The following is a 20853-nucleotide window of genomic DNA, read 5'->3' as shown; positions in this document are numbered from 1 at the left end:
TTAGATATTACATATTTATGCAGTTTTGTCTGAATTATATAAAAAATTGCCTTAATATTGGCATTCACTTCGGCAGCAAAATCTATGAGCCCTTACTAGGTAGAGAGCTCTGTGCTATGCTCTTAGGGATAGAATCCTAACAAACAACATGAACTACTTGTGACATTTTGGGGTTTTGTGAGCCTTCTCCGAGCCAGACAAACTCCAGGGGACATCAGGATAAGAGCCTCCAGGATCCCTGGGAAAACCTATTGGTCAAAAGCTTTCAGAGGTTTTCCTTATCTTGATTAGGGGCAGTCTTGAGGAACTTTCCCCTACCAGTACCCTGAATCAATCAATCAATAAATCAATCAATCATATTTATTGAGCGCTTACTGTGTGCAGAGCACTGTACTAAGCGCTTGGGAAGTACAAGTTGGCAACATATAGAGATAGTCCCTACCCAGCAGTGGGCTCACAGTCTAGAAGGGGGAGACAGACAACAAAACCAAACATATTAACAAAATAAAATAAATAGAATAGATAGGTACAAGTAAAATAAATAAATAAATAGAGTAATAAATATGTACAAACATATATACATATATACAGGTGCTGTGGGGAAGGGAAGGAGGTAAGACAGGGGATGGAGACGGGGACAAGGGGGAGAGGAAGGAGGGGGCTCAGTCTGGGAAGCATAGCCTTCAATTCTGACATCATTAACCACTCACCTAGTTCAAATTAGTCCTCTTCACAGGTGTGTCAAGAAAGTCCACTCAGCAACCCCCACATCTGGAGAGCTATTTCTCCCAGACTGGAGAGGATTTGGTCAGTCTCCCTCCTGCTTTATCTTCTACAATATTGTGTCTTCCGAAACCTATGTCTTTTTACACCTCTTTGAAAACACCTAAGCATGGCTTAGTGCCAAGAGCACAGGCTTGGGAATCAGAGGTTGTGGGTTGTAATCCCGACTCCGCCACTTATCAGCTGTGTGACTTTGGGCAAGTCACTCCACCTCTCTGTGCCTCAGATACCTCATCTGCAAAATGGGGATTAGGGTTAAGACTGTGAGCCGCACATGGGACAACCTGTTAGCCTGCATCTCCCCCAGGGCTTGGCACAGAGAGCTAGCTTGGCGGATGTGCGGAGGGATGGCATTCCAGGCCGGGGGGAGGACATGGGCCTGGGGTCGATGGAGGGATAGGCGAAAACGAGGCACAGTGAGAAGGTTAGGTACCGTGAGAAGGATCAGTTCTTCCAACTCTGTAGACTATATCATCCAAAGTGTCAGAGATAGGAGATGGTCCTATGATATGTTGACAACTGTATTATTGAGCCTCATATACAAGAAGACATGCAAATAATTATAAGTGACAGTATTGGGACAGTGTTCTATACAGATACTGAACTTAAATAAAGCTGGAGTTATGTACCCTCCTAAACATTATCAAAGATTTTCATCAGCAACTCAGTACTTAATGTTATCATCCGATTTTGCTACCTAGGTAGTATACTGCTGACATGAAGTTCATTCATTCATTCATTCAATCGTATTTACTGAGCGCTTACTGTGTGCAGAGCACTGTACTAAGTGTTTGGGAAGTACAAGTTGGCAACATATAGAGACGGTCCCTACCCAACAGTGGGCTCAATCAATCAATCAATCAATCGTATTTATTGAGCGCTTACTATGTGCAGAGCACTGTACTAAGCGCTTGGGAAGTACAGATTGGCAACACATAGAGACAGTCCCTACCCAACAGTGGGCTCACAGTCTAAAAGGGGGAGACAGAGAACAGAACCAAACATACCAACAAAATAAAATAAATAGGATAGAAATGTACAAGTAAAATAAATAAATAAATAAATAGAGTAATAAATATGTACAACCATATATACATATATACAGGTGCTGTGGGGAAGGGAAGGAGGTAAGATGGTGGGATGGAGAGGGGGACGAGGGGGAATGGAAGGAAGGGGCTCAGTCTGGGAAGGCCTCCTGGAGGAGGTGAGCTCTCAGCAGGGCCTTGAAGGGAGGAAGAGAGCTAGCTTGGTGGATGGGCAGAGGGAGGGCATTCCAGGCCCGGGGCATGACGTGGGCCGGGTGTCGATGGTGGGACAGGCGAGAACGAGGTACGGTGAGGAGATTAGCGGTGGAGGAGCGGAGGGTGTGGGCTGGGCAGTAGAAGGAGAGAAGGGAGGTGAGGTAGGAGGGGGCGAGGGGATGGACAGCCTTGAAGCCCAGGGTGAGGAGTTTCTGCCTGATGCGCAGATTGATTGGTAGCCATTGGAGGTTTTTGAGGCGGGGAGTAATATGTCCAGAGCGTTTCTGGACAAAGATAATCCGGGCAGCAGCATGAAGTATGGATTGAAGTGGAGAGAGACACGAAGATGGGAGATCAGAGAGAAGGCTCACAATCTAGAAGGGGGTAGAAGTTGATAGTGATAGGGAGATATCATTAATTTTGTGGTACTTGTTAAGCACTTACTATGTGTCAAGCTCTCTTTTAAATGCTGGGGTATATACAAGCTAATCAAATCAGGGAATGTGCCTGATGTTTTTCCCTCCCAAGTGCTTAGTACAGTGCTTTGCACATGGTAAGCAGTCAATAAATATGATTATTATCAATATATAATAAATAATGATAATAATATTTTCGGAGACCATACTTGTCCCATATGGGGTCCACAGTCTAATTAGGAATACAAAGAGGTATTGAATCCCCATTTTGCAACTGAGGAACCTGAGGCATTGAGAAGTTAATTGACTTGCTCAAGGTCACCCAGCACCCAGGTGGCGGAGCCGGAATTAGAACCCAGGTTCTCGGTTTTCCAGGCCCCACCTTTACTCACCAGGCCATGTTGCTTCATACCTTTGCCTAACTAGGCATTAGTCCAATTCATGAACATTCAATAGAACAAAAATTTATTAGAGTTTTGGCTCTGTTTGCCAAATCCCCTCTTTCTGTTTCTGATTTGGTTGTCAGCAAGCAGAAGGGCACACTACACCCACAAACACCGTGGCCTAGTAGAAAGAGGCCAGGATTGGGTGTCAGAAGAAACACGTTCGAGTCCCTTATTATAATGATGGTATTTGTTAAGCGTTTATTATGTGCCAAGCACTGTTCTAAGCACTGGGGTAGACATAAGGTAAACAGATTGTCCCACGTGGGGCTCACAGTCTTAATCCCCATTTTACAGATGAGGTAACTGAGGCCCAGAGATGTTAAGTGACTTGCCCAGAGTCACCCAGGTGATAAGTGGCAGAGCTGGGATTAGAACCAATGGCCTCTGACTCCCAAGCTCGGGCTCTTTCCACTAAACCATGCTGCTTCTCCATGACCTTATCTGTCTATGACCTGCTGTGTGACCTTGGGCAGCTCATTTAACCTCCCTGAGCCTCGGTTCTTCACCAATAAAATATAGGTAAGATATATTTTGAGCCCCATGTGGGACAGTGATGGACTCTGATATGATATCCTTGTGTCTACCCAGAGCTTAGCACATAGCAAGAACTTTATTATTACTATTGTTATCTTTCCTTTCCTCCAAGCTCTTTCATACTCCCTTCTCCAAAGTCTCTGACAGTAATGTAAACTTGAGGAAGAAAGGAAGGGGGCATTTTGCTGCTGCTAGGTCCCAGGTATTTGGATTTCTATCCTGATGGCTGGAACTCCTCATGGCATTTCTCTGCCGTCCTCCCCGCTGCCGTCTTCCCAGCACTTCCCCTCATCCCACTCCCCCTGCACTGATTCCCATCAGCTTATTCCCATCCAACCCTTCCCCACCCCTGGTGCTGTCCCCTCCCCGCCACTCCTCTCCCTCCAACAGCGACATTATTTCTCCATCCTTATCGTCTCCCGTGCCCATCGCCCTCCCTAGTTATTTCAGATATTTAACACCTTTCTCAAACCCTCTGTCTCCTCTTCCCTTGCTCTCTTTCCCCTAATTCAATTCAGTCATATTTATGGAGTGCTTACCATGTGCAGAGCACTGTACTAAGTGCTTGGGAAAGTACAATACAGTAATCAAGAGAGACAATCCCTGTAAATAGAGAGAGATCACCCCTACTACTAATAATAATGATGACACTTGTTAAGCGCTTACTATGTGCAAAGCACTGTTCTAAGCGCTGGGGAGGATACAAGGCGATCAGGTTGTCCCACGTGGGGCTCACAGTATTAATCCCCATTTTACAGATGAGGTAACTGAGGCACAGAGAAGTGAAGTGACTTGCCCAAAGTCACACAGCTGACAAGCGGCAGAACCGGGATTTGAACCCATGACCTCTGACTCTCGAGCCCGTGCTCTTTCCACTGAGCCACGCTGCTTCTCTGATCTGCCTATGTACTTCATTGATAAAATTGATAAAATTGAAACTGTTGTGATTTCCTTAAAATCTCTCCTGCTCTTCTCCAGTCTCTCCAGTCAATCAATCAATCAATCGGATTTATTGAGTGTTTAGCGTGTGCAAGCACTGAACTAAGCGCTTGGGTATTCAGTATAACAGAGTTTGTAGGCATGGTCCTTGCCCACAACGAGCTCCCTCCTCCTGAATCTTCTTCTATCCAAGGGTTCAAGAAACAGCACCTGTATATATGTTTGTATGTATTTATTACTCTATTTATTTTATTTGTACTTATTCTATTTATTTTGTTAATATGTTTTGTTTTGTTCTCCGTCTCCCCCTTCTAGACTGTGAACCCTGCTGTTGGGTAGGGACCGTCTCTAGATGTTCCCAACTTGTACTTCCCAAGCGCTTAGTACAGTGCTCTGCACACAGTAAGCGCTCGATAAATACAATTGAATGAATGAATGAATGAAGGAGAACATATTCATTTTCTAGAATAGGACTGAACATCTAAAGGGCCCTAGCTTCATGGTGGCCTGGGCATAAAAGTGGTGTACCTGCCTTCTCAGGACTCAGTTTCATCTGGTAGACACTACCACTTCTCTCTGGTCCCACTTCTGAAAGAAGGAGGATTTCTGTATAATTGTAATTTTTCTTTAAATTCACAGCATTCTTCCTTTTTGTTGGCAAAGGTCGTAGAAGTAATTTGGTCCAGAAGATAAAAGGAACAACTGGTATTTACAAAGTATCGATTCATTTCCTAATTATGTCAAGTTGGGCACTCATTCAATCGTATTTATCGAGCGCTTTCTGTGTGCAGAGCATTGTACTTAGCGCTTGGAAAGCATTTCACTAAATCTCTCTGGGTCTCGAGTTTTCAAAATGTGGATAATGATGCTTGATAACGTCTTTGTGGAAATATTAGTTCATTATATTATATTACATTATAAGATAATGGTAGTTGCTCTTTTTACATCTGAGCTAGTTATAGGTACATGCAGAGAAGCCCTCCATAGCAATCCTTTATAGTATGTTAAGAACATACTTATTAACTCAACACGTAGTGCTCTTGGAAGTAATGAATCAAAGCTGAAAGGCAACATAACTTTATATTTTGATTAATAGAGAACAATATGGTTTGGAATGCACATCAGGGAAGTTGTTATATAAAGTGGCCAAGACATAATACAGTCTTGCTAATGATAGTTTTCCAGAAATTACTGCGGTCACAGAACGTTGGCCAGCTTTCAAAATTTGATCTCATCTACCATTATCAGGGCTACTCTTGCCATTCCTCCCACTAGGTAAAAAATAAATTGTAAATCTTCCCGTAGCTAATGAACTGAGTCCTTTTTCCTCCCCATTTCCAGACCCACAAATGGCAGAGATCCCTTGAACAAAGCAGAAAGATATATGGCTTAGTGGAAAGAACACAGGCTTGGGAGTCAGAGGTCATAGGTTCTAATCCCAGCTCCGCCACTTTTCAGCTGTGTGACTTTGGTCAAGTCACTTCACTTCTCAAGCGCTTAGTACAGTGCTCTGCACACAGTAAGCACTCAGTAAATACAATTGATTGATTCTCTGGGCCTCAGTCACCTCATCTGTAAAATGGGGATTAAGATTGTGAACCCCACATAGGACAACCTGATCACCTTGTATCCTCCCCAGCACTTAGAACAGTACTTGCCACCTAGTAAGTGCTTAACAAGCACTTAATAAATACTGTTACTACTAGAAATGGAGAACATATGTAAAGATTCAGGGTAACTGTCTATAGTTCCTCCTCTTTGAATTTCCCCTCTAGACTGTGAGTTTGTTGTAGGCAGGGATTGTCACTCTTTATTGTTGTATTGTACTTTCCCGAGTGTTTAGTACAGTGCTCTGCATGCAGCAAACACTTAATAAATTCGATTGAATGAACAAATGAGTGTGATTCACAAAAATGGCCACAAAATGGCTACCGTAGCCTCAACCTTCCTCAGGTTTTCTGAAGCCCCGGACCACAGGTGCTATTCTCCTTCCTTCAGCTAACCAGGGGCAAGGAGTTCAAGTTCTGTCAGCCGTGGTTGGTGAGGATGAGAAGGTGCAGGGTGGCTAGGCTGCCCGTGCCAAACGTTTCAGTTTGCTGACTCTATTGGACCACCCAAGCACATACTATTGATTGATTGACTGATCAGGGGTCACTCTGCATCACTGAAATTGAAGCAGATCATATGCTGTCTTCAATCAGTCAGTCATATTGACTGAGCTCTTACTCTGTGCAGAACACTGTACTAAGCCCTTGGGAGAGTACAGTATAACAAAAGCGGTAGACACATTCCCTGCCTATTCTCTTATTCATGCTTTAACACCTCCCCCCAGACTGAGCCCCTTCCCTCCTCTCCCCCTCGTCCCCTTCTCCACCCCCGCATCTTACCTCCTTCCCTTCCCCACAGCACCTGTATATATGTATATATGTTTGTACATATTTATTACTCTATTTATTTATTTATTTATTTTACTTGTACATATCTATTCTATTTATTTTATTTTGTTAGTATGTTTGGTTTTGTTCTCTGTCTCCCCCTTTTAGACTGTGAGCCCACTGCTGGGCAGGGACTGTCTCTATATGTTGCCAACCTGTACTTCCCAAGCGCTTAGTACAGTGCTCTGCACACAGTAAGCGCTCAATAAATACGATTGATTGATGATGTATTTTAATTTGTTGTGCTCAAGGCTGATGCCCCTGGTAGCTGAAAGCTAAAGTGATGAATTCTTCCATTTGAATTTTGATCAGTTGTCTCTCCACTACACTGAGGGCTGGGCACATGTGCTTACTCTCCCAATAATTATGATAATAATTATGGTATTTGTTAACTGCTTACTATGTGCAGGGCTCTGTACTAAGTGCTGGGGTGGATACTAGGTAACAGTAGCCATTCCTGTTCCCTTCTTCCTTACCTGTGAACCAATCCATCATAGTGACCTGAATATCCAGTGGTTCCTAAGCAGAACAAACTAACTTTGAAAGATGAACAGAATAATGGGAAAAATACTTCCCCCTTCTAGACTGTGAGCCCGTTGTTGGGTAGGGACAGTCTCTATATGTTGCCGACTTGTACTTCCCAAGTGCTTAGTACAGTGCTCTGCATACAGTAAGCGCTCAATAGATACGATTGAATGAATGAATGAATACTAGCAAATCGGGTTGGACACAGTCCCTGTCCAGCATTGGGCTCACAGTCTTAATCCCCATTTTACCGATGAGATAACTGAGCCCCAGATGAAGTGATTTGCCCAAGGCCACACAACAGACAAGTGGCCAATCTAGGATTAGAACCCAAGCCTGTGCTCTATCTACTATGCCATGCCATTAATGATATTTATTAAGCATCTACTGAGTGTGATATTTATCATACCCCTCTTCACCCACGGCATGGTAACAGTAGCCATTCTTGTTCCTTTCTTCTTTACCTGTGAACCAATCCATAGTAGTGACCTGAATATCGGGTGGTTCCTACGCAGAACAAACTAACTTTGAAAGATGAACAGATTAAGCATAGATGAACAGAATAATGGGAAAAATGTAATGATACTGAGTTTTATTGTATTGTTTTTCTCGGTATATATATTTTTCTTTTTAAAATTGTATTTTTAATTAAATCAGTTGCCAGTGATACTCACCCCAGCCCCTCAGTGCTTACATAAAAATCCTTATACTTTTATTATTTCCCCTACTGTAATAAATTGTAATATTTTTCTCCTCTTGTAGGCTGGAAAGTTCTTTGTGGGCAGAGATCCCATCTACCAACTCTATTGTACTTTATTTTCCCAAAGGCTTAGTAGGTGCTCTGTAAACAGTAAGTGCTCAATAAAGGCCATTGATTGATTGACTGCTGTTTATTGAGTGCTTACTGTGTGCAGAGCACTGTAACCTATAACATTCAAGGCATGCTTTCAAGGGTTTTTTTTTATATGTAGTAGTAATAACAATTATTGAGTGCTCATTGGGTGCAGTGAACTGTAATAAGCACTGGGAAGATAAAAAACAAAGAAATGACACATTCCCTGCCCATGAGAATTTTCACTGAAAGGGGGGACACAGACAAAAAAAATTTCAAACAGTGAAGTAAGGATAAGTTAATTGAATGTTCAGTTGAGTTACTCATATAACTCAAGTGAATATTCAACTGCAAATATGCATATACACACATATACACATATATACATACAGAAATGCTGAGGATGGCTAAAATAAATGCATATATAACTGCAAGAAGCGGCTGTTGCCTCTCAATACAACTAGAGTTGTAGATTATGTCTACAAGTGCTTAGTACAGTGCTCTGCACATAGTAAGCGCTCAATAAATACAATTGAATGAATGAATAATGTCAGGCAAGGTTTGAGGAAGAGGTGGAATTTTAGGAGGGTGTTGAAAGGTGGGGATGACTGAAGTTTGGTACCTTTCGGGGGAGGAAATTCCAGTCCATGAGGAGAACTCGTAGCCTGAAAGACATTGTTTTCTAGGTATCTTAATAAGAATAGTTGTTGTTGATGTTGTTGTTTTAGTAGTAGTAGAGGTAGAAGAAATAGTAGTGGTAATAGACTGTAAACTTGTTGTGGGCAGGGAATGTGTCTGTTTCTTGTTGTATCGTACTCTCCCAAGTGCTTAGTACAGTGCTCTGCACATAGCACTCAATAAATTTGATTGACTCTCTAGTAGCAGTAATAGTAGTAGTAGTAGTAATGATATAGTAGCTGCGGTGGTGATGGTAGTAATAGTATTTATTGTGCACCCATTAGGTGACATACATGGAACCTTATAAGCAAAGGAACAGTAGAGAGACACAAAAATATTTACAAGAAGAATAATCAGAATAAATGATTGAATGTGCATACAGATGAACAAACATATGTACAAATGTGCAAATATATGCATGTAATTATGCATGTAATATATCCTCTTCCCCTCGTCCCCCTCTCCATCCCCCCATCTTACCTCCTTCCCTTCCCCACAGCACCTGTATATATGTATATATGTTTGTACGTATTTATTACTCTATTTATTTATTTATTTATTTTACCTGTACATATCTATTCTATTTATTTTATTTTGTTAGTATGTTTGGTTTTGTTCTCTGTCTCCCCCTTTTAGACTGTGAGCCCACTGTTGGGTAGGGACTGTCTCTATATGTTGCCAATTTGTACTTCCCGAGCACTTAGTACAGTGCTCTGCACATAGTAAGCGCTCAATAAATGTGATTGATGATGATGATGATGAATTAAACAAAATGTTTCAGTCAAATAAAATTTTGTATGCTGAGCATTTTGGGGATGTTCATTATTCTTCATCTGATTTCTGCATCTGGGAGGAACCAACCATATGTATAGTTAGAGAGACTGAAGATATGATTTAAGAAGAGTCATGCGAATCCAAGTGCACTCTGGCACAAAACTAAGCATCAAGTCAGCATGAACATAATTTAAAAAAAACAATAAACTTGATTTAGGTTGCACTGTAATTCAATCTCAAAATGATGACTTTACTCATTGTAAAAGTTGATGCATTCGTTCAGTGTTTTTACTGCCCATTGCGGTGTTATCCCAAATCTCATGTTAAAAGCCTACTTTATTTGTATGAACTCAGGTTGGATTAAATCCTTTCAGTAAAACGGATTTGTGGTTGTAGGACATGCTCGGGTTTTGATGTCGTAGTGCATTCTATTTTAATCCAGTTTTTTGACTCACTGCATATTGTGCTACATAATGCCCTCATAAAATAAGTAATCGTTATTCATTGGAACTTAAAAGTCTGGTACTTAGAGACCTTTTGTTTTGGAAAGATTGACTGTCATGGATGTATAGTTGAATTGCTTCTAGGTTTGGTTTTAACTTAGTTTTGGCTCGCAATATGCGTGAGCCAGTAATGGACAAAGACATCATTCAGAAGACCATTTGACTCAAAGGAAGACAGATTGGTAAAATATTCCATGGGAATGATGTCATTCAAGCTTCACATAAGCTCTTAACTAAATTTAAGTCCAGTGCCATGTTGTGGAGTGGTCCCTGTTCATTACCAGTTCATTCATTCAATCGTATTTATTGAGCGCTTACTGTGTGCAGAGCACTGTACTAAGCGCTTGGGAAGTACAAGTTGGCAACCTATAGAGACGCTCCCTACCCAATCAATCAATCAATCAATCAATCGTATTTATTGAGCGCTTACTATGTGCAGAGCACTGTACTAAGCGCTTGGGAAGTACAAATTGGCAACATATAGAGACAGTCCCTACCCAACAGTGGGCTCACAGTCTAAAAGGGGGAGACAGAGAACAAAACCAAACATACTAACAAAATAAAATAAATAGAATAGATATGTACAAGTAAAATAAATAAATAAAAATAGGGTAATAAATATGTACAAACATATATACATATATACAGGTGTTGTTATACCCAACAGCGGGCTCACAGTCTAGAAGGGGGAGACGGACAACAAAACAAAACATATTAGCAAAATAAAATAAATAGAATAAATAGGTACAAATAAAATAGAGTAATAAATACGTACAAACATATATACATATATACAGGTGCTGTGGGGAAGGGAAGGAGGTAAGATGCGGGGGATGGAGAGGGGGGCGAGGGGGAGAGGAAGGAAGGGGCTCAGTCTGGGAAGGCCTCCTAGTTGTTAACACCTCCCAGCCTCCTGTCTCTCCCCACTCTAGCCCGTCCTTCACTCTGCTGCCCAGATGATTTTTTCTACATAAACGTTCAGGACATATCACCCCGCTCCTCAAAACACTCCAGTGGTTGCCCATCCACTGCCACATCAAACAAAAACTCCTCACCATTGACTTTAAACTACTCCATCATCTTGCCCCTTCATGCCTCACCTCACTACTCTCCTTCTACAACCCAGCCCAAACACTTCAGGCTTCTAGTGCTAAAATTCTCACCATGCCTCGGTCTTGCTGGGTCTTGCTGTCTCCCCACCGACCCCTGGCCCATGTCCTGCCTCTGGCTTGGAACACTCTCCCTCCTCAAATTTGACAGACAATTACTTTCCCCCATTCATTCATTCAGTCGTATTTATTGAGCGCTTACTGTGTGCAGAGCACTGTGCTAAGCGCTTGGAAAGTACAAGTTGGCAACATATAGAGACGGTCCCTACCCAACAGTGGGCTCACAGTCTGGAAGGGGGAGACAGAGAAGAAAACAAAACATTAACAAAATAAAATAAATAGAATAAATATGTACAAATAAAATAAATAAATAGAGTAATAAATACATACAAACATATATCCATATATACAGGTGACTTAATATACAGGTGACTGTTATATAGTAACAGTCTAGAAGGGGGAGACAGAGAACAAAACAAAACATTAACAAAATAAAATAAATAGAATAAATGTGTACAAATACAATAAATAAATAGAGTAATAAATACATACAAACATATATCCATATATACAGGTGACTTAATATACAGGTGACTGTTATGTAGTAACAGTCTAGAAGGGGGAGACAGAGAACAAAACAAAACATTAACAAAATAAAATAAGTAGAATAAATGTGTACAAATAAAATAAATAAATAGAGTAATAAATACATACAACCATATATACATATATACAGGTGACTTACTTAATATACACTTACTATGTGCCAAGCACTGTTCTAAGCACTGAAGTAGATAAAGGGTAGTCGAGTCGGATGCAGTCCCTGTCCCACATGGTGTTCCCAGTCTTAATCCCCATTTTTACAGTTGAGGTAACTGAGGCCCAGAACTGAAGCAACTCACCCAAGGTCACGCAGCAGACATGTGGCGAAGGCAGGATTAGAATTAGAGCCCACGTCCTCTACCCACTAGACCCCCATCTTCAAAGCCTTGTTTGAAGGCACATCTCCTCCAAGAAGCCTTCCCTGACTAAGCCCCGCTTCCTCTTCTCCCACTCTCTTCTTCTTCCCCACGGCACTTGTGTACATATCTGTAATTTGTTTATATTGATATCTCTCTCCTCCCCTCTAGACTGAAAACTCGTTGTGGGCAGGGAATATGTGTGTTTATTGTTGTATTGTACTTTCCCAAATGCTTAGTACAGTGCTGTGCACACAGTAAGCACTCAATAAATATGACTGAATGAACAACATGAAGTAGATATCTGCAGTGCTTTGGAAGAGTAATTTATTCAGCCATTGAAAAAAGTTGCTCTGAAAACATTTGAACAGTCAAAGCGTGGAACATCACCCATGTAATTCTTGAGTGAAAACATTGTTTTTGCTTGTAAGTTTAGGATTGTAATTTATTTAGGTCTACAATTCGTATTGACAGAAAGGGCATAGGAGAATTTACATGAAACAACATACATTTTTTTATACATTTTCATGGGTAAATTCCTGAGCTGAGCAGTTGGTTAATAATTGATTTTGACTTTTTATTTATATCAAAACATAAAATCTAGCTCTTACTTCAAGATAGCATGCCCCTGACATATTCATTCATTCATGTAATCAACGAAGAGTTGATTTAGTAACTGTTTGCAAGCATATGATGGCTTTTATAAGGAGAATGGTGAGTAGTTATTTTTCCTGCAAGAGTGAACATGAGAAAAATGGGCATAAATGCAAGAGGAATTTTGGTTTGATAGAATTGTAATACTTGTGGTTTTTGTTACGCACCTACTGTGTGCATGTACTGTTTGTTCTAAGTGCTGGGGTAAATACAGGTTAATCAGTTAATATGGAATCCCCATCCCACATGGGTTTCATAGCCTAAGTAGGAGGGAGAATGGATAAGGATGCTAAGGCACAGAAAAATTAAGTTACTTGCCTCGGGACACACAACAGACAAAAATAGAACCCAGGCCTTTGACTCCAAGGCCAGACCTGTGCTCTCTTACCTCCTTCCCTTCCCCACAGCACCTGTATATATGTATATACGTTTGTACATATTTTTTACTCTATTTATTTTACTTGTATATATCTATCCTATTTATTTTATTTTCTTAGTATGTTTGGTTTTGTTCTCTGTCTCCCCCTTTTAGACTGTGAGCCCACTGTTGGGTAGGGACTGTCTCTGTATGTTGCCAATTTGTACTTCCCAAGCGCTTAGTACAGTGCTCTGCACATAGTAAGCGCTCAATAAATACGATTGATGATGATGATGACTAGATTGCTTGTAAGGAAGAACTTGGTGATTATTGCGTGATTTGGTGCCAACTGAACGTCTCTATTTCTAGGGATTCCTTAGAAAGCTTTGCATGTTTTTAACACACAATTATTACTTGTAATTATTTAGAGAAAAACTAGTGTTCGTAGAAACCCTAAAATTTTTATTAAAGTGGTCGATGTAATAATCATGATGGTATTTACTAAGTGCCAAGCACTGCACTAGATTTAAAATATTGAGACTGGATACAGTCCCTGTCCCACATGGCGGGGGGGGGGGGGGGGGGGGAGAGAGAGAGAGAGAGAGAGAGAGAGAATGAATATATATGCAGGTCTTTTATCTTCAATTTACCGATCAGGAAACTGAGGCACAGATAAATGAAGGGACAGTAAGCAATTAGCAAAGCTGGGACAAAAACGCCTGTCTCCTGGTTTGCAGTCCTAAGCTCTTTCCAATGGCCCACACGCCCTCCCAAGAAATTTGTTGAGAATATTCTGGTGTCTGAAATAATGATTTTCAGGTCTATCCATTTTAAAGTTTCACCAAAATGACTATGTATGCATTTCTCTAAGACTAGATCACAGACTGTTTCATTTCTTTAATTATTTTAAACAAAGCTATCATTCATTTCTTTAAGAATGAGTTTTAAAGGATGAAATTGGATTGCTGATGGGTATTTTGATTGTAGTAGTCCCACAGTTAATCAATCATCAATCAGTCAATCAATCCTACCTATTGAGCACTGTATATAGAGCACAGTAATAATAATAATGATGGTATTTATTAAGTGCTTACTATATGCAAAGCACTGTTCTAAGCGCTGGGGAGGTGACAAGGTGATCAGGTTGTCCCATGGGGGGGCTCACAGTCTTAATTTCCATTTTACAGATGAGGTAACTGAGGCACAGAGAATTTAAGCGACTTGCCCAAGGTCACATAGCTGACAATTGGCGGAGCCGGGATTTGAACCCATGACCTCTGACTTCCAAGCCCGTGCTCTTTCCACTGAGCCACGCTGTACTAAGCCTTTGAGTGATCCCTGCCCTTGAGGCAGAGAAGCAGAGAAGCAGCGTGGCTCAGTGGAAAGATCCCGGGCTTTGGAGTCAGAGGTCATGGGTTCAAATCCCGGCTCTGCCAACTGTCAGCTGTGTGACTTTGGGCAAGTCACTTCACTTCTCTGAGCCTGTTACCTCATCTGTAAAATGGGGACTAAGATTGTGAGACTCACAAGGGACAACCTGATCATCCTGTATCCTCCCCAGCGCTTAGAACAGTGCTTTGCACATAGTAAGCGCTTAACAAATACCAAAATTATTATTATTATTATTGAGGGTAGATGCTAAAATAAATTGCAGCAAAAGGAGGTAAAAGAATATAAAGTAATTTACAAAAGACGTTAGGAGATAGGGAATGAGTATCCAAATTGTACCCAATTGAATAAGTGCTGATGTGGAGGAATCAAGGCTGGGAAGATTCATTCATTCATTCAATCAATCATATTTATTGAGCACCTACTGTGTACAGAGCCCTGTACTAAGCGCTCAGAAAGTACACTTCAGCAATCAAGAGAGACCATCCCGTGAGCCGTATCAATAGCATGGTAGAAGTCTTAGCAACCGATCACCTGCGTCCTTTGAGATTTTGAATATGAAGTGTGTGTCTATTATGTGGACTTGAAGTATTTGAAAATATAGAAGTTTACTGTTCTAAACTTGCAATTAATTTTCATGAATTCAAATGATTCACTTATAATAATAATAATAATAATAATAATAATAATTGATTTTTATCCTCTCACTGATTTATATGAGAAAGAAGCTTGTAGGAAGCTTGTAGGTACTACAGTTTTATGACTCGTTTTCCAATTTGTACAATGTTTTAGTCTCTTATGATTCACTAATATTTTCCGGGTGTTATTTGCTTTTATTTTACAGAAAATGAAACAAAGGGAAGTAGTCTACCATTTCAAAACTACAACAGCATAAAGGAAGATATTAATGCACAAAAGGAAATGGTTCTACAATATCTCTTAAAAAATGGATCTCTAACAGACGAAAGGAGTAAAACACATAACCGGAAAAAGCGTTTTCTCTCGTATCCAAGATACGTGGAAGTTATGGTTACGGCAGATGCTAAAATGGTTCGCTATCATGGACGGAATTTGCAGCACTACATATTAACCCTAATGTCAATTGTAAGTAAAACTAAACAACGCTGCCAAGATTCAGTGACCTTGGTGATGGTTTCTGGCTGTAATGCTTTCAGTATTTCAGGGAGATTCTGTTACCACAATTTGATAACGATAATAATGATGGTGGTATTTGTTAAGCGCCTACTGTGTGCCAAGCACTGTTCTCAGCACTGGGGTAGATGCAAGGTGATCAAGTTGTCCCACGTGGGGCTCACAGTCTTAATCCTCATTTTACCGATGAGATAACTGAGGCACAGAGAAGTTGAAGTGACTTGCCCAAAGTCAAACAGCTGACAAGTGGCGGAGCCAGGATTGGAACCCACGACCTCCGACTCCCAAGCCTGTGCTCTTTCCACTGAGCCATGATGGAACCATACTGAAAGCAAGAACATTTCTGTAGTATGCACCCAAGTATGGTACAAGAATGCATTCATTTTAAACTTCTCACAAAAAGGGCATTTTAAGATTTTAGTTTAAGCAAAAAGGCTAGTTTAGGACGGGTCAAATTTTAGAAACCTTTTCTATCTATGACCATACTAATGGATAATACCTGAATTCAGCATAAAGAATTCAAGACCGGGGTCATGCTCAAAACATATGATATGAACCAGCAGTCCCCTAGCACCAGAGATAATGATAATGGTAATAATTTGGTATTTGTTAAGCGCTTACTGTGTGCCAGGCACTGTACTAAGTACAGGGGGGAAACAAGCAAATCGGACCGGACGCAGTCCCTGTCCCACATGCGGCTCGCAGTCTTAATCCCCATTGTACAGATGAGGAAACTGAGGCACGGAGCAGTGTCGTGACTTGCCCAAGGTCACACAGCAGCCAAGTGGCGGAGCTGGGATTAGAACCCATGGCCTTCTGACTCACAGGCCTGTGCTCAATCACCATCATCATCATCATCAATCGTATTTATTGAGCACTTACTGTGTGCAGAGCACTGTACTAAGCGCTTGGGAAGTACAAGTTGGCAACATATAGAGACAGTCCCTACCCAACAGTGGGCTCACAGTCTAAAAGGAACAAAACCAAACATACTAACAAAATAAAATAAATAAATAATAATAATAATTATATAATAATAATAATAATAATAATAATAAATAAAATAAAATAAATAGAATAGATATGTACAAGTAAAATAAATAAATAGAGTAACAAATATATAAAAACATATGTACATATATACAGGTGCTTTGGGGAAGGGAAGGAGGTAAAATGGGGGTGGCTCAATCCACCGTGCCATGCTGTCCCTTAATCTGATTTTTTTTTTCAATTTTTATTTTCTGGAGGTGGGTAGGTAGGTGGAAAGGGGGAAGAGCTCTCTCCCTAGGTTTGATGAGATTTTTCAGGTTTTATCCTAGGTGATTTTTGTGCCACTAGATCAGTGGTTCATTATCAGATCTCCGCTTCCGTCAGAAGGAACAGAGCCCTGGGGAATTCCTGGAAAGAAAACGATGGCATAGAGATTTTCATTACTTTTGGGGGATCTTGGGAAAGGCTCCAAAGCCTCTCCAAAGTGGCAAGGAACCCTTGTGTTACAACTGCCTGCCTAGTTGGGAACTGATTTTCAGTGTCCGTTGACAGCGGGAACTCCGTGGAATTCTCTCCACTGACTCCAGAGGCCTGTGGGACAGGATCGTCTTCATTCTTGCCTCCACTGAGATATGACTGTAAAAAATCATTTTCTTGGAGCCTGTGGTACAGATAAAAATTTCCATCAAGGCACTGTTTTGGAAATTACACTATATATTTATGTAAAAAAATGCATATCATTTGGTATTATTATTATGGTATTTGTTAAGCGCTTACTATGTGCAAAGCACTGTTCTAAGCGCTGGGGGGATACAAGGTGATCAGGTAGTCCCACGTGGGGCTCACAGTCTGAATCCCCATTTTACAGATGAGGGAATTGAGGCACAGAGAAGTTGTGGTATATTAAAATGCCGTATGATTATATTTGAGGGCTCATGGTTTTAGGTGTACTTTGGAAAGCTATGTCTGCAAATTGCCTTGAAATTGTATCTAATATAATCTTTCTGTTGAAGGGTGGTAGCAGTTTCTTCTTTTACTGCAATGGGAAACCTTTTTTCAATTAAATTACTACAAGACATTGGGCTAGCTATTTGTTTCTTCATGGACTCAGTATTTAGAGAATCCCAGGCATGCTATACCGCCACATCTAATCGTATTCAATTAAAAGCAGATCCCATGTGCAATCATTTAACTTGTTGGGTTTCACAGAGATATGTTTATTTTGTTAGAAAATCCATAATTCATCTATAGGCTTAATAAGCAAAATCCTGTATTTTCCTACTCTGGGATTTATATAATGCCTGTGGCTTCTGTCAGGGGAAGCAGCATGGCCTAGGGGCAAGAACATGGAGTTGGAAGTCAGATGACATGGATTCTAATCCCAGCTCCCCCATCTATTGGCTGTGTGACCTTGGGCAAGTCACTTCACTTCTCTGTGCCTCAATTACCTCACCTGTAAAATGGGATTAAGACTGTGAGCCCCATGTGGGATATGGAGTGTGTCCAAACTGATTACTTTGTACCTATCCAGCGCTTAGAACAGTGCTTTGCACATAGTAAATGCTTAATAAATGCCATTATCATTATTACCCCAGCTCTTAGAACAGTGCCTGGCACATAGTAAATGCTTAACAAATGCCATTATTATTATTGTTGTTGTTGTTATTATTGTTCTGTGGAGTTCAAACTATTCTTGCAGAAGTACAATTCAGAAACATATTTCTTCAAATTCCAGAACTCATTTCTTTTTATGGAGCACATTTAGTGGACAAAGAAAAGAATAACCTATTGGAGAGCATAGGATACTGAGGAATGGTTTAGCATGCATCAATTTGAAAATATCAGTGGGTCTTAGAATATCACATTCCTCACCAAATATTTTAGTGAAGCAACATGGTCTAGTGGAATAGAGCACAGGACTGGGAGTCAGAAGGTCATGTGAAAGGGAAATTCACATTTCTAATTTCAGCTCTGCCACTTATCAGGGCAAGGCACTTAACCTCTCTGTTCCTCAGGTACTTCATCTGCAATATGGGGATTAAGATTGTGAGCCTCACGTTCCCAGCACTTAGAATAGTACTTGGCACATAGTAAACACTTAATAAACACTATTATTATTATTATTATTATTATTATATTTTCTGTAGTGAAGCAAAGAAGTGAAATATGTTTGCTGATGTCCTCATTAATCAATCAGTAGTACTTATTGATTACCAATTGTGTGCAGAGCACTTAACCAAGCTTTTGCACAAGTACAAATAATTAGTAGACAGGATCCTTCCTTCAAGGAATTTACAGTCTAGGGAGAGAGACAGATCAATTACAGAGAGGGGGAAGTAAAGCACTATAAACACACACACACACACACACACACACACACACACACAAACATATATATAAACATATACATATGAACATATGTTTATAAAATATGTGTATATATATGCATATATACACATATATAAATAAATATATACACACATGTAAGCATATATATTTAAACATATATATATGTTTATATATATGTTTATATGTATATGCTTATATCTATATATGTTTATGTATAGATATAAACATATATATGTATGTTTGTGTGTGTGTGTGTCCATAGGTGTGACGGAGGGTGGTTTGTGAGTACCCAAGTGCTGAAGATGAGAAATTAATTGGGCCTCTTGGAAAAGATGTGGTTTTTAAGAAGAGTTTTAAAGATGGAGAGAGGAATGGTCCTCCTAACCTTTCCAATCGATCAATTATTAATCTTCTAGACTGTGAGCCCACTGTTGGGTAGGGACTGTCTCTATATGTTGCCAACTTGTACTTCCCAAGCGCTTAGTACAGTGCTCTGCACACAGTAAGCGCTCAATAAATACGATTGATTGATTTAATGAGTACTTGATCCGAGCAGACCACTTGAGAACGTACAGTAGATTTAGAAGACATAATTCCTGTCCTCAAGGAGTTAACATACCAATGGGACTGTAAATAGGATTTACTTATAGCAGATATGGAAAAAGTAGGGAAAAATTGTCTTATATTTCCATTTCATTTTACATAATAATAAAATAATTGTGGTATTTAAGTGCTTACTATGTGCCAGACACTGTACTAAGCTTGGGGGTGGATACAAGCAAATCAGGTTGGACATAGTCCCTGTCCCACTTGGGGCTCACAGGCTCAATCCCCAGATGAGAGAACTGAGGCATAGAGAAGTGAAGTGACTTGCCCAAGACCACACAGCAGACAAGTGGTGGAGCCGGAATTAGAACCCATCACCTTCTGACTCTCAGGCTCATGGATTTCTATTTGTCCTTAGAGACGCAAACAAGGAAAATGGGTTTATGCTCCCTTTCACATGTTAATATTTGATATGATGAATATTTTGGAGGAAGCCATTGTAATTTTCAAGCTAATAAACATAACAAACTAATAACATTCTGGTCCGGTGGAATCATGACCTATTTTTGGCTAAGCGATAGAATAAGAATCAATCAATCGTATTTACGTATTTATTGATTGTATTTGTCAAACATTACTATTTCTTGCTCATGAATCAGGATGGGCAGTGATGTAGGTCAGTGTTGTCCAGCCCCATTCCCCAGGGACCCGTCAGATGACCTCTAGTTAGAGAAGCATTGTGGCTCAGTGGAAAGAGCCCGGGCTTTGGAGTCAGAGGTCATGGGTTCAAATCCCGACTCTGCCAACTGTCAGCTGTGTGACCTTGGGCAAGTCACTTAGCTTCTCTGTGCCTCAGTTACCTCATCTGTCAAATGGAGATTAAGACTGTGAGCCCCACGTGGGACGACCTGATCACCTTGTATCCTCCCCAGTGCTTAGAACAGTGCTTTGCACATAGTAAGCGCTTAACAAATGCCATCATCATTATTATTATCATTACCTCAGCTCTTAGAACATTGCTTGGCACATAGTAAGTGCTTAACAAATAGCATAAAAATAATAATAATAAACAGTATCATTTCAAGCAGCTGTGTTGCTGGTATCCTCCCCAGCGCTTAGAACAGTGCTGAACACATAATAAGCACTTAATAAATGCTATTATTATTATTATTATTTCAATCCCTTCCCCGTTTTACTCAGGCAGTTACAGAGCTTTCTCACCCTGCCCCCTAGACTGTAAA

The 20853-nt window shown here is 40.4% G+C and overlaps 1 protein-coding gene across 1 annotated transcript in view; it reads left to right on the top strand.

The window, feature by feature from the left end:
- ADAMTS20 (ADAM metallopeptidase with thrombospondin type 1 motif 20) overlaps window positions 1–20853 on the top strand; it is a 231939-nt gene that overhangs the window by 17265 nt on the left and 193821 nt on the right. The window contains exon 2 of the mRNA XM_038770479.1: window positions 15420–15679. Coding sequence (XP_038626407.1) covers window positions 15420–15679 — 260 coding nt within the window. The remainder of the gene's footprint in view (window positions 1–15419; window positions 15680–20853) is intronic.

The sequence above is a fragment of the Tachyglossus aculeatus genome, chromosome 2, assembly GCF_015852505.1.
Source record: "Tachyglossus aculeatus isolate mTacAcu1 chromosome 2, mTacAcu1.pri, whole genome shotgun sequence".
NCBI classification, from domain to species: domain Eukaryota; kingdom Metazoa; phylum Chordata; class Mammalia; order Monotremata; family Tachyglossidae; genus Tachyglossus; species Tachyglossus aculeatus.
This window is presented reverse-complemented; position numbering and strand designations above follow the sequence as displayed.